Genomic DNA, 14,991 nt, shown 5'->3' with positions numbered 1-14,991 from the left:
TGTTGTCTTTACATTAACTTCTACTATTTACAAATTTAAATTTTTCGTTTATGAGATTTTAAAATTCAAATTCAATTGTTAAATCCGTAAATTATTTTTAGAGTAAACTATTAAAATAGTCTTTTTTACCTCAAGTTACATTTTAATCACTTATATTTAAAATGTTATATTTTAGTCACTTGTTATAACATTTTAAGTAACTATAAGTGATGTGACACATTAAATCATCATTTTAAAAAATTAACTTAAATTATATAATTGACCCCATATTTATATTCTTTTTATGTTTTCCATTTCCTAACTTACAAGTTTTGTTTAAAATGATATTTAACATGTCACGTCGGTTTACTAATAACTAAAATATAACATTTCAAATATAAATGACTAAAATAATTAATTTAATAGTTTACCCTTAATTTTATTGAAATAAAAATATCCCATTCATAACACATTTTCATTAAAACAACACAACATTTTTTATTAATATTTTCTTCACAGTACTTTTTAAACACAGTTTTTATATATATATATATATATACCAAACTATTTTTCTTACAATACTAAACTAGCCCTTATTCAACATCTAGTTGAATCAGAGGTTGCAAATTAAAAAAGAATACACACTCATCGTAACCGGAAAAAAAAATCACTCGAGCGATGGAATACGTAATAAAATTCCATACGAACTCGAGGCTTAACACGGTCAGCGTAACGCATGCACATCCCGTAACAACCCCGAGTTCGTAATCTCAATATCTGCAACCCCTTCATCTTCATCTATTCATTAATTTACGAGCATTATCGTCACACGTCGGCGAATATATGATACTCTTTCGAATCCACAATAATAAGTCTTATACCTGTAACTGTGGCTGCAACAGACATGAGTGCAAAGAACCCAACATTTAACCAATGCCATGATTGTTGTAATGAACTCAATTTGTTCTTCTTCGCCATGAGGAACATGTGGTTAGCGAGGATGAATGTTAGAGGGAACGTGCTTAATGCTCCCGTTAGGCTCTCGAAATCTCCGAGGAATGGTAACATGGCCGATACTAGCGTGCTGATTGTAAGGTAGCTGCCTCGAGCTAAGATTCGAAAGGCTATGTTTTGTAGTTTCAACGCACTTCCAGTGATCCCAAACTTAGTGTCTAAGTACTCGTAAGCTGGACTCGCGAATATCTACGGGAACAGAAGAGATAGTTAGGGTTGGGTTTCTTTTTTGATATTATGAACGGGTATATATATACACTTACGTGTAAAGCGATGACGGATTGTAGGAAAGCGGAAATGTTTGCAGATGCCTTGACCCAAAGTGGACCGGTTGCACTGTTAAGTAAATATGTTGCCGTTGAAGATCCGTAAGCCCAGTAGCCGATGAAGGTAACGGCATACATCGGTACAACTCCAACAGAGAACTGAAAGTATAAAGCTTTCAACATGTTCTTCACCGCAGGCTGCCTCACCGTTGCCTGTTAAACAATGACTACAAATTAAACAATAATTTCATCGAATTTTGGGAATTCTCTCAAGCGGGATATAATCCAGCACCTACCTGTATTTCGGGAAGCATTCCGGTATTGAATGCAAAAACGAGATTTGCAGATGCCCCAATGGTTGAAAAAATCCGGCTGGTGGTTGATGTCCAATGTATGGTATAATCTCTAGGCGGAGCATTGAGTCCTACAACAGCACAAGACTCGTTATTGCCATATAAACATGGCAAAAACCATAAATTTTGACCAACAATATCAGACAAAGTGAAAAACAGAACGAACATCAGGGCTCCAAATGAGACTCGACTGATTAACACGAGATAAGTGGTGGCCAACATTATCAAACTGAAGGCAGGCAAATATCGAGCCAGTTTCATACGTGTAATTGCATATGCGTATGAAGCTCAAATATTAAGCCTTCCATGCAAAAAACAAGAACACGAAAAATACGAAAAATGTTAGAAATTACCATCCTTAGTTGCCAGCACGCACGCCACAATGATATATATCAGGCTGAGAACCGTTGAACATCCAAGCCATATTCTTAGAGACGAGAGATGGGGTGTCGAAATGGCAAACAAAATACACACAACTCCTTCTATGGCAATAAAGTGCGGAAGCTTTAAAGTATGTTCCTCGTTGAAAAGTACATAAAAAGCCTGCGTTGCATAGCAGTATGTGACCGATTCCCGACAAAACTTTGAGCAATTATAACTAAAATATAACTACAGGGTCTTACCTTTAAAGCGGAACCACCCAAAATGAGATACCCGATATTGATCATGAACAGATTGACGTATTGTAATGCCCACGTAATATAATAAGCTTCCCTACCTATTGAAAACGAGACGATAATCAAACAACGTATAACGACAACATTAATGTTCATTAACATTAATTAAGGCTCGTACCATATATTTGTCCTGCGAGATCGCGGTATCTGATATGCCTCTTCCCGTCAAATTCATGAAGCTTGGCAACAAGCATGTTTGCGTATAATGATATCGCGGTGGCTAAAAGCAAACCAACTACACCTCCGACCCAACCAAGGGGGACCATGATGGTTCCAGAATATCCCAAGACAAATACACTGTTGATTCCAGTGGTTAAGACAAAACCAGCTTGGAACCATGAATCTGAAAAACTCACCAAAAAAGGTCAAATGAGCTCAAATGGCAAATCAAGCTTAATCAGATCAAAACTCACTCGAGAAGACAATCAAGAACTTGATTCCAACAAAGTAGGCATCTTTTAAGATAAAAAAAAGTGATGATTTGGTAACATTTTGCAGCAGTAAATACAACACAATAAGGGAAAGAACAAATATCAAAGAAAATAAGGGCTCTATACATTGCATTTTGCCCTCTCTACTTAAAAATGGGCAAATTAGTCCCTTTAGATCAAAGGACAAATTGGTCAAGACCGGTTTGCTCATTGATCTAATGTATACGGATTATTTTGCTAAAAAAAACAAGTGCTTCCATGATACTTTTACCTGGTCAGAACTCAGAAGACCCAAAAATAGTATGAAACAGGCTCTAAACAAAGGAAAGATGAAATTTTGCAGTAGCAAACACAACACGATAAGGGAAAGTACACGAAAAAGTGTAGAAATTCAACAAAACATGCAATAAAAGACCATGGAAAAATAACACAACGAACTATTTGGACTGTACAAAAACCATTACCATAATGAAAAACACCAAGAAGATCAACATTTGCAGCAGTAAACACAACATAATTTGAGAAAAAATAAGTAAATGTGTTGAGATCTAACAAAACATGCAATAAAAAGACCATCAAAATCCCGGGAAGATAGGACTTTTAGGGATCAAAGTATCAAATAAGATAATCAGAAGACCCCCAAAAATAGCATGAAAAATATAACATTTTGCAGCAGCAAATACAACATAATAAAAGAAAGTACAAGAAAATAGTCTTGAAATCCAACAAAACATGCACTAAAAGACCATAGAAAGATCATTTAAAAATCCCAGAAAGATGAAACTTTGTGGCATCAAATTATCAAAGAAAAGAACAATCAAAATACCCAAAATTAGTATGAAAATGCCACAAAAAAGTGGTGAAAATCCAACAGAAACTTGCAATAAGAGACCATACAACAATCACAATGAAAAATCCCAAAAAGAAAATAAAAACCAGAAGCCCAAAAATAAACTACTTTTTCACCATGCAAACAATAAGAACATCAAAATCCCAAGATTAAAAAATGAACAATCCAATCAAATTTCAAAAAAGAAAAGAAAAACTCAGAATTAGAAATAGAACAATCTTCAATATGGGACCAAAAAAAGAGGAGAAAAAAAATATATATACCAGTGCTAATTTGATGGGAAGTTTCAGGGACATGAAGAGTTAACTTATTATTATCATCATCTGGTTCATCACCATTATCAGCTACCATATTTGGCTCACTTTTCCCTTCTTCTTGAAAGAGCCAAACAGTTTCCCCTTGTTGATCTTCTTCTTGTTTATTTTCTTCAACAAATATATCTATGAACGCCAGGGTTGCTAATTGGGGGAGAAAATTCTTCTACCTTCTTTCTTATTGAATTTCTATGTCAGAAGAAAAAAACTTAATTACAGTCAATTAAAGATCCTTTCTTTTCCCAATAACAACAAAGTTTTCAATTTTGAAATCTGGGTTTTTTTTCAAGAATCTAAATGCTCGTCGGTTTGGTAGAAGAAAGTAATGTTTCAGTTAACTGCCTCTTCTGTTCTTTTTCTTTCTTTAAAGCACACACATTTCTATATATATATATATATATATGAACACGAGGATGTCTACAAGATTTTCCGGGAAAATAAAAATCTAAACAAAATGGAAACAAGAAAATCTTTTTACTATTGCCATTTACCGCTCGCATAATCAATTTATTGGGATTAAAAATTTAGGGTAAATTTCACCCAAAGTCACTAAATTATTAGCAAGTTTGTGCTTTGGTCACTCAACTTGAAAAAGTTACAAAATAGTCATTGAATTATTCCAAAGTTTTTATTTAAGTCACCAAAGTGTTAAGTTTTTTTTTAAAGTCTATCTAGTGAACTCTAACAATGATTCAACGACCGGTACGGTGAATCAATGTTCATCGATAAGTAGAAAAATATACCTTAGATCCAATGTGATCTGACGATCAGTATCAAAGATTGGAGAATAAATTTGTTTGGATTTTGGTTTGAAGATTCGTAATGTTTAAAATTATTTAATGTTAAAAAAATGAATTGTAAGAAGGAAAAAAAAGGGGGGGATGAGAGCTTTTAATTAGTGTAGGTTGTGTGAATAGAGAAGGTCATACAACGACGATTTTAAAAACTCGGTGATTCAAATGAAAACTTTCAAATAATTCAATGATCATTTTGTAACTTCTTGAAGTTGAATGACCAAAATGTAAACTTACTAATAGTTTAGTGGCCTTAGATATAATTTACCCTAAATTTTATCTTAAGATCATGAGATGTAAGTGATTTTGATCATGTCGATCGGACGGTGGAAAATGGATTGAGGATCTTTGTGTAATCTACAAATAAGTAAGAATGTAATTAAATTTTACTGGATTTTAGGAAGCACCCTACAACCACTTCCCACTATTTTTGGATTTAATTAAAATTCTATCTAATTTGGATAATTAAAATAATAAAAATATTTTTTCAGATAAATAGAAAAAAATACTTAAAAGAAAGGAAATAATTTATAAAAAAACAAGAAGAAAAAAGAATGTATTTTCACTTTATTTTTTTCAATGAAAGAAGCTTCATTATGATTTATAATTATTTATTATGTCTTTAAAATTGAAGACATTAATAAAAAAGCGTACTTTTACTTTATTTTTCGATTTTTATTTTAAGAAATTGGTTCTTAATTATTTAAAAAATTATTGTGTTTAATTACTATGTCTTTAAATTGAAGACATTAAAATCTTTTAAAATTTCAGTCTTTGAATTTTGATCGGAATAACATTAATTTTATTATATATTCTTATTATATCTATTCCTTTTCTAAATAGGAGGATAATACGCTTCAGCACACTCGAACTCACGTTCTCCTATATTGGTAATAGTACCAATGCCAATAGAATTAAGACTCAATCGATACTTTTTTTTTAAATTAAATATGGAGGCATTAAGAAATTTGTGCATATATAAATATTATGAAAAAAATTCATATATTATGTGTTTAAATATTTATTTAATTTTAAAATATTGAAAATATTAAATATAACTACCAAAAAAATTTAAATTCAAGTGGAGCGAGATGAGGTGGGACAAGGATGAATGACTCTAATATCTATTAACGTGGTAATGATTTTCACGATCATACATCCATATCAGAGTAGGACATATGGTGGAGAGCAAAACAAGTTAACTAGTGATAAATTTGTCGACATTCACTTCCACTCTATTCTATTGTTATCCCTACCAATTGAACCATAAATAATACAAACGATCCAAATAAATAACTTCAACTCGAAATAATTCAAACCTAAAATAATTTAAAATTTTAGAAATTTAAATTAACCCAAATCCCACCTATTACTAGATATAGCTTATTGCAATCCCAAGTTAAAAGTTGAAGTGTGTCCCTCAGCCATAGGTCCTAACATATATATTTTATAGAAATTCAAGAGGAACATTTATTACAAGTAAGATTGTGAAAGATTGATTATTTAATTATCATCTTAGGACTTTTGAAAAATAATTAATTAATTTAATTGACTTTTTAAAAGGTAATACATTAATTAACATTTTCAACAATCTAATAAATATCCTTTAATTAGGGGTTTTCAAGAGGAAAAAAGTATGAAAGTGATTGAAAATGAAAGATTATTGGTGAAAGTAAAAGTAAAATTTCATTTATATCGTTAAAAACACGTGACGTGCCTCATGCTAAGATATAAGGATTAATTTACTCTTTAATCTTGGTATAGAGATTAATACATCTATTTTTTAAGTAAAAAGACAAAATGTAAAAACCAGACCGACTTATAGCATATTTTAGCCTTTGAACCGAAAATAAATATTATATTATAAGCTCAAATAATGTGAATGCACTATTGGAAGTGAATCAACATCCATATTCTCCTTTATCCATGTTATTGGTCATATCATGTCATATCCCATTAGTAAAAATATAATTAATATGGGTGAATATAAAAAATATATTTTAAAATATTTTAAATTACTTAAAATTATAAAAAAAGGGCATGCCCTCCAAAAGTAGGCATATCCTCTTTTTTCTTTTTAGTGGCAAGCATTCCAGTTAATTCTAGCTCTTTTGTGTACATTCACGAAAGTTAGAGGGTGAAAATTAAAAATAAATGAAGTGATTTTCTTTTAGTAATAATCTGTGATAAAAGATGCTGATATCTTATTTTAGGTTAAATATTATTTTTGACCCTTAAACATTATAATTAGGTTTATTTTGGTATATGTATTTCTTTTATCTATTTTAGTAATTTGAGTATGTGTAAAAAAAACACATCGGGTTAATAGAATTAAGTTTATTTTAATCTTTAAACTTGAATTTCATCAAGTTTTGACTGCGTGAAATTCTCAAAAGTGTCACATCATCAAATAAGTACATTTTTTAGGTTTTGGGATCGAATAGAAGTAATTATCAAATTCAGTTACTAACGTAAACTAAAACAAAGATACTAATACAAGTGGACCTAGTTAATAAGTCTGGGGACTAAATATTATATTAACCCGTTATTTTTTACGTAAATTTCGAGAAAAGGACGTGTACAGATTTGAAAATCAAATGAATCACGCAAATGAGAGAAAATTACAAAGTAGTGTAAAGTTGGTGAGCAATGCAATTGTTCACGCAATTGAAAATTATATAAATATGTATGGATGTAAATGTAAGTTTTGAACGGCAAATGAAATTTGAGTATTTGAGGACAACCGCAGCTATGTTATTGGTGCACATAATGTGGTTAAATTGTCACTGTCATTCACAATTGAGGACTGTTGGGTCAATGCTGCTTTGCTTGATGTCTACTTTACGTAAACCGATCGTTCTGTTAAAATTTTCATTTATTTTTTTAGTAAAAAGTAGTTTTTATATGTCAGCATGAGGTATACGTGTAATTGTCTGGTTAGTTTATCAGCTACGTTAGTTTTTAATAGTAGAAATGAATGAAAATTTTAACCGAACAATAAGTTTCTATTTAATTTAACGTACAATAACTAATTTGTTTATTTTTTTCAAGTAGAAAGGTAAAATGCAATCTAGCCCTTAATATAAGAGCCTCTATCATACTTCAACCGATAGAAAAATAAGGGTAAAGTTTTAAATTTTTTTGGGGAATGGTCAAAATTGAATTATAAATTCTTATCAAAGTCAAAATGCAATTCCATCATTTTATTAGCTTATAATTTTAGGTTGTTTAGGACTAAATCATAATTTTATCATGTGTTAACTTACGCTTTTTTTTATTTTAGAGGGGCTAAATTGCTATTTTTCATTGAAGGGATGTTAATGATAAAATTATAATTAAGTCCCTTTACAAATTGTGAAATTATAATTAATGTAATATAGTGATAAATTTGCATATAACCACTCAAAAATTTTTAATTTAATTTTGGTCAAGTAATTTTTAATTTTGTCACTTCAGTTGTGAGAGCTGGTAGCTCTTTTCAAACAATTCATCCAGTTCAATTTTGAAATTATTAAAATTTAATATGATTATCGAATGCTGAAATTTTCGAAAAGAAATAAAGTGAAATGAGGAATGTTGTAGGGACCTTGATGGGATTTGTCCCACTGTGTCAGGTGATTCAGCAATTCTCTGGATTGGATTCAAGCAAGAGATCTCGCATGTTCTGGAAATTTTATAGATTTTTATTTATTTCCTTTTTTTTATATAATAGAAGAGAAAATATATAAATTAAACAAACACGGTTTTTGGTGACATAACATCAATAGCGCTACTGGAGGAGAATAATAGAAAATATTTTGTAATGTTTACCTCCAAGCCATCGATGCTAGGCTATCAGCAAATTTATTACCTTCCTCATAAACATGTTGAATAACCACCTCTCACTCCTTCAAATAGTCTCGAACTTTCCGAATTAAGGGTGGGTTTGGATGGGCGATTGGATGTGGTGCGGTGCGTTTAGCTTACTTTTTGTCTCACGTTACAGTATCTAATCTCACCGCCACCGCTATTTTTATACTAATCACAGGTAAACGCACCGTCCATCCAAACTCACCCTAAATTAAACTCCCTATCTTTAGCATCACTTGTCAATATGTTTACAACATCACTTTGAGAATCAATCGTCTATTCCTCCAAGCTGAAATTTTAATTTTTTTAACGATGATAAATGTAATTTTTTGAAATTATGAAAAAATTAATTACAATGGAAAGTAATAAATTATGAGTAAATTTTATTTAATTTTTAAATGTAGTTGATAAGGATTTGAGCTCCAATTTTATTGATAAAACAAAAATAATGGATGGCGATATTGATGGTTAATTTCTATGGCTGATATCATACCTTGTGTCGTCATCGATAGTTGAGTTAGGCAGTTAGGCAGGTTTAAAGTCAATTATCACATGCTTGTGGTTTGCTTCATCTAATTTCTTCTATACCAATAGACTCTTAGGTGAGGTTGCGAGAGAACCGAGCCGACAGTAAAATTAATGGTTGAACTGGTTAGATTTGTTATTTTTAGTTTTGTCAGTTGAATCACGGGTTTTATTATTATAAAATGGGTAAATTATATATAATATCACTAAATTATTAATAAATTTACGTTTTGATCATTCAATTTAAAAATATTACCAAATGGTCACTAAACTATTTGAAAGTTTTCATTTAAGTCACTAGATTGTTAAAGTCACTGTTGTATGGCCTTCTTTGTTCGCACCGCCTGCACCAATTGAAAGCTTTCCTAACCGTTCTCTTATAATTTTTTTTCTTTTTATGAAACAGTTTTAAACGTCATAAATTTACGAACCAAAATTTAAATATCCTGACAACCAATTCAATCCAACCCTAACAACCATGCTTGTAGGTGTAATTGTATAACATAATTAAAAAAAATAAAAAAAAAGTTTGAATATGATCATGGCTTCCTCAAATTCTCAACCACCTCCATAAAAGGTTTGAATTATGTAACATAATTTTATCAGTTGACATCAATTTGATTCATTCAAATAATAATTAGTTGGTACTTGCATTAGATTATATTTTATATTTTAAAATATTAATAAATTAATTCTTATATGTTATACATTAAAAATAAATTGATTATTCTGTTAAAAATTTTATTTATTTATATTATTAAAACCGATTTCGATATATTAACATAAGATACATGTGATATGTCATGTACAACTGTCTAGTTATTCATTTAAGCACGCTAATTTTAACAATATAAAAAAATTTTAATTAAAAATTTCCTTTAGTTCTTCTTACATCCCTACCATTAAATATATAAAATTTATTAAAAGTAAAGATAATGTAAACAAATATATATTAATTAAATACTTGTTTTCTAAAAAAGAAATTTCCACCTAATCATTTTGGATTTGGACTTTTTGAGGACAACTGCAGCTATATAAGTGGTTTACAATATATACACTTTTTTATTCAAATAATATAATATAATATATATACTTTTTTGTGCAAGATTTCAATTAACAGTGTATAAGATATAGTTTTGGATAGATTAGTGTATATAATATGATTTAAGCTGTCACTATCAATTATGGACTGTCTGACCCATAATCTATAGTAGGAATGTTGCAAGTCCCAATGGGACAATTTGCTTATCTCACTATGTCAGGTGCTTCAACACAAAACACTTGGCACGATATTGATTGATTATTATCATGGCTGATTTTGATGATTAGTTTTTTTTTTGGTTGATGTTGTCCTTTATGTTAGCAACATTATGAATAAATAGTAAATTTACGAACTCTTACATTGATATTAATATTTATGTCAATTGAATTAAGATTCAATCAGTTTATTTGTTATTATATTTAAATGTTTACTGAGTTGATGCCACCAATTCCATTTTAAATAAGTAATAGATCTATTATACTTAAGTGTTTTACTGAGATGGTGTCATCTTTAACCAAAGCTTTTTTTTGTTACTATATCAATTTTTTAAATTTGTTACGTACATTTTTTAGCTACATTGTGGGTGTGACAAAATCTAATGTTTTATATAAATATTTTTTAAACTAAACCGATGGTCGAACCGATCAGATCACTATTCGTCGATCCAACCAGTTCAATTACCTGTTTAACTAGTTTTTAGCTAGCTCAATCGATTTTTAATGGGTTAAGGTTCAAACCATTCTCTGGATTGACATTCCGGGTAGTTCTTGACCTAACTGATCCGGTCCAATTCGAACAACACTATTCCAACTGGTTGAATAGTTTTCTTTCTTTTTCTTCCTTTTTTGTCCTGATGTTAATAACTAGTTTTAGTCGGCAGTAATTATTTCTTTGTCTTCTGTTTAATCAAAAATCAAAAGAAATCTATGGTACTTTCTCGACATTTGCTTTGGTCTAAAGAAACTCACTGACTTACACTTTAGACAAAACAAAAGAAAAAGTGTTTTAATGTCTAAGGAGATTTCACATATTTTTGAAGGTTCTGGAAATTTTAGCATATTTCTCGAGAAAATAATAAATTTGTAGACAAAATCGTTAAGGTGGTACGAGACAAAAGAATTAATTTACTGCTGATGAAAGATCTATCCAGATAGTTTCATTTTAATGTTTAATATTTAAGTTGTACTTATTTTTCCCCAAAAAAATAGGTTCAATTTAAATATAATAAAATTTTCATCAAAAGATGAGAATTATTTTAATACAAAATATAATTAAATAAAACTCGAACTTAAATCCTGAATAATTTAAAAGAGAATTTGTATTTAACATTTGTTTTATGATGGAACTCGAGCATTAATTGTTTGATTTTCGGGATATAAAATTGTAAAAGTAATTAGTATATTATCATACATGTTCCATTATTTTATTTGATAGGTCGGAATGTAATATTTTACCATTTGGATGATGAAACATAAGATTATCACTTTTATTATTACAACTAACTAAGGGCATAGCAAGGAGTATTGACCACCATTGGCTCAATAGATTTGGATTTACACCCGCCTCGTGTACGAGGGAGAGCATTAATTTAGTAATTCAATAATTACTAAGTTGGTTTACATATATATACAAGTTTTACATTTATTCTCAATCTATGTGAGACTAATATTTTTTGTTTTCCTCAATATAATTCACAAATAATTTATTTTGAGCATATAAAAAGACGATAATTCGAGTAGCTTATACTCGTTTATATTTTATGTACCAAACTTCACCTTAAAAACTTCATCACGCAACTTTAAGCGAGGTTATCAATAAATAGTATAATTGGGAGTATTTATTTTCAATGACGGCTTTAAACAAAAGACATGAAGGGCACTTTCTCGATGTTTGCTTTGGCATAAATAGGGTTATTGTTACAGTTTACACATACGAAAAATGATTTTAATATATAAATTTAAATGATAGTTGATAAGGATTGAGTCAGTCTTGGGTGGAGAAATTTTGTATTGATAAAAATATCGAAATTGAATTATAAATTTTTAAGGATTAAATAGTAGTTTTATTAATATTTAAAGTATTGAGATTTGAATTTTAATTTTTAAATAAGGGTGCCTCAAACATGACTCTTAAGAGGTATTCGTGTCGTGATATCAATTATGTTTGGTGAATATATTTGACGACCAAATCAAGTTGAATTGATCGAAAGTACCACTTGCTTTATATTGATATGGAACTCCTAATGCTTCATTAGGGACGTAATTATAAACCCGTAGGCTTATTTTCCGTCCTAAACTTAACTTAGTCAAACAGTCAGCATCTAGATTGTCTTATCTAGGAACATACCTAATTAACCACTGTCCTTTGATTCTCATAATCCGTTGGACCCTCCTAAACATTATAATTCTTGAATCCACCAACACACTAACATGTAGGGCCCTAACCACCTCCAAATTATCAGACTAAATCGTAGCTCTCTTAAAACCTTTGCTAAGTAAAATAAACATACCATCCAAAATACCCCATAATTCAACCTCAAAGACTGTGCACTTTCTCAAATAGTGGTTATATCGCAAGACCCAATCCCCATTATGGTCTCACAACACTCCACCAGGAGAAGCACTTCCAGATTAAATGGATTAATTTAGTTTTTCTATTATTAAAAAAAATTAAATAAGGTTAAATTTCAATGAAGTTTATATTTATTGCTTGAAAATATGTCATTTATTGTTTAATGAGTTATTATTTTGAAAGTTTTTCGTTTCTACCTATGGAATCTTTTATTTGGAGTTGAACTACAAATGAAAAAATAATTTCCATGTCATTTTTAAAATAGCAAATGTTAACTCTGTTATAATTTAACTTTATTTGATTCTTTTAATAGTATATGGATTAAATTGATTCATTTAATTATAGATGGACTGATTTGATCTAATCCCCATAATAGAAGGACTTGGCAAGTACTTTCACTAATTATGTTTATTTAAATCGCGTGTCCTTTTTATTTCTTATAATGTTAATTGCACCAATCATCTACAAACTATGAAATTCATTTTAAATTGGTCATTAAGCTTTAAAATATTTTTAATTATTTCTTTAAATTATTGAGGTTATATCAATTAGGTCCCTCTATTATTAAAATTGTTAAATGACACGTCAAATCTTATATAATATAATTTAAAATGATTTTAAAAACTAAAAGATCGGTGCATAACTTTTGAAAAAATCTAACAATAAAGTAAAACTAAAAATGAAAAAGATTTTTACGACATTCGCTTTTACGATATTCATTAGTCTTTAAATTTTTCATTTTAAATTATGCCACATAAGATCCGACGTGTCATTTAATGATTAAATTAACAATTTCAAGAATGAAAGATCTTGATTGATATAATATTGATAGTTTGGGATGTAATTAGAATGGGAGCGAATATAAAACGAGGATCATAGTTTCATGATGTCAATTAACTCTTTTGTTTTTTAAAATTATCTTTAAACATTTAAATTCCTAATTTATTATATATTTATTTGTAAATTGGCCCCTGAACTATATCCCAATATCAAGATTGGTCCTTCAATTTTTCTTATATTTTATCTCAGTTTACTTGAAGAACAATATCAACTAATAAAAAGTGACACGTGGTACATTTTATTACAAGTCATACACTTATCGGATAAAAATGTGACAAAATTGATAATTTAAGTATCACTTTCTAAAAACTTCAAAGACTACTGTTAGAATTAGAGTATAGTTTAAGGATCAATTTACTAATAAAACCTTAATTATATTCACTTAGAGAAGGTACACACTGAAATCCCCTTAAACCCCGACTTTTAAAGATGTTCAATAACATCCATATCAATTAAATTAATGATATCTCAATCTTAAAATTAAACCTTTTGCTATTAAATTTTAATTTTGATTGTCAATTTAGTATTTTTCTTACACTTGATAAACTTATTGGTTTTTTTTTAATTTCATATAAACACCCTTCAACTTATTTATTTTGACTTTTTTAGTATTTTTTGGTGAATTACAAGAGGAGGACAAAGCTCTAACAGCGAACCCAGACCACTTCTGGGGTAGTGAACACCTTAACTATCAGGTCAACACACGGGGTTCAAATGTACACTCATATTTATGCTCACTTTTAAATTTAATTAACATAATAAAATTAAGAAATAAAATTTGATGTACGGTTAAGAAACAAGCCATATATAAGTAAAATAAAAAGAAATAGCAAAGGTTTTATAAATAAAATATAATTAATTTCAATTATGTTTGAATAAAAAATTAATATTTATTTATAAATTTTCTATTATTTTTTCCTTTCCTCGATGATAAAGTGTAATGTTGTGGTTCAACTTACAACTTGATTTGGGTTAAATTTGGATAGAGAATATAATGGGCCGTAGCCCAATAATGAAGAGATGTAGTTGAAATGGGCTAAAACGGGATGAGGCTCCACTTCCCAATCAAAGAGAGTTTTAGCTCTAGATTTTGACAAACCCTTTTAATTTCGTTAAAATATATTTAAAAATTAGATCAAAATTTGCTTTTAATTTTTGGATTTAAACTATTTACCTTAATTTAGTATTTATATTCTCTTCTCCATGAAAATGAAGCAGGCTTTCAGGTTAGTAAAGGGTAAAGAATAGAATTTGCTTGAAACCCAATGAAGCAAAGCAAACAAATGCTCAAGGCAACAAGAAATGCAAGTGAAAATGATACCATTAACCATATAAAATTCTTAACAAAGTCACTTAGACTCGAGTATGAGTATCAGATATAAGTATATGTGTTTAACAGATGATCGGATTTATAAACTTCTCATGATGAAAGAACAGGCAAAATATACATAAACCAGTCGCATGCCGTATATAGATCCGGGGTGAG

At 29.4% G+C, this 14,991-nt stretch overlaps 1 protein-coding gene across 1 annotated transcript; it reads right to left on the bottom strand.

Moving 5' to 3' along the window:
* Positions 1-451: 451 nt before the first annotated feature.
* On the bottom strand, positions 452-4,259 carry LOC105776270 (proline transporter 2). The gene is made up of 7 exons (XM_012598836.2): positions 3,834-4,259; positions 2,408-2,632; positions 2,236-2,330; positions 1,966-2,155; positions 1,556-1,683; positions 1,257-1,472; positions 452-1,182 (listed from the first exon to the last, which is right to left on the bottom strand). The coding sequence occupies exons 1-7, from the start codon at positions 3,919-3,921 to the stop codon at positions 805-807; spliced, it is 1,320 nt and encodes a 439-aa protein (XP_012454290.1). The 5' UTR covers positions 3,922-4,259; the 3' UTR covers positions 452-804.
* Between the last annotated feature and the right edge of the window lie 10,732 nt (positions 4,260-14,991).

The sequence above is a fragment of the Gossypium raimondii genome, chromosome 10 (genome assembly GCF_025698545.1).
Source record: "Gossypium raimondii isolate GPD5lz chromosome 10, ASM2569854v1, whole genome shotgun sequence".
Classification (NCBI taxonomy): Eukaryota; Viridiplantae; Streptophyta; class Magnoliopsida; order Malvales; family Malvaceae; genus Gossypium; species Gossypium raimondii.
This window is presented reverse-complemented; position numbering and strand designations above follow the sequence as displayed.

What these genes read in the sequence shown, in the direction of transcription:
- LOC105776270 (XM_012598836.2), bottom strand. Translation starts at nt 3,921, where the DNA reads ATGGTAGCTGATAATGGTGATGAACCAGATGATGATAATAATAAGTTA. An exon ending in TTCCCATCAAATTAGCACTG is followed by an intron (nt 2,633 to 3,833) that starts GTATATATATTT and finishes TGAGTTTTTCAG; the next exon opens with ATTCATGGTTCCAAGCTGGT. An exon ending in TCTCGCAGGACAAATATATG is followed by an intron (nt 2,331 to 2,407) that starts GTACGAGCCTTA and finishes CGTTTTCAATAG; the next exon opens with GTAGGGAAGCTTATTATATT.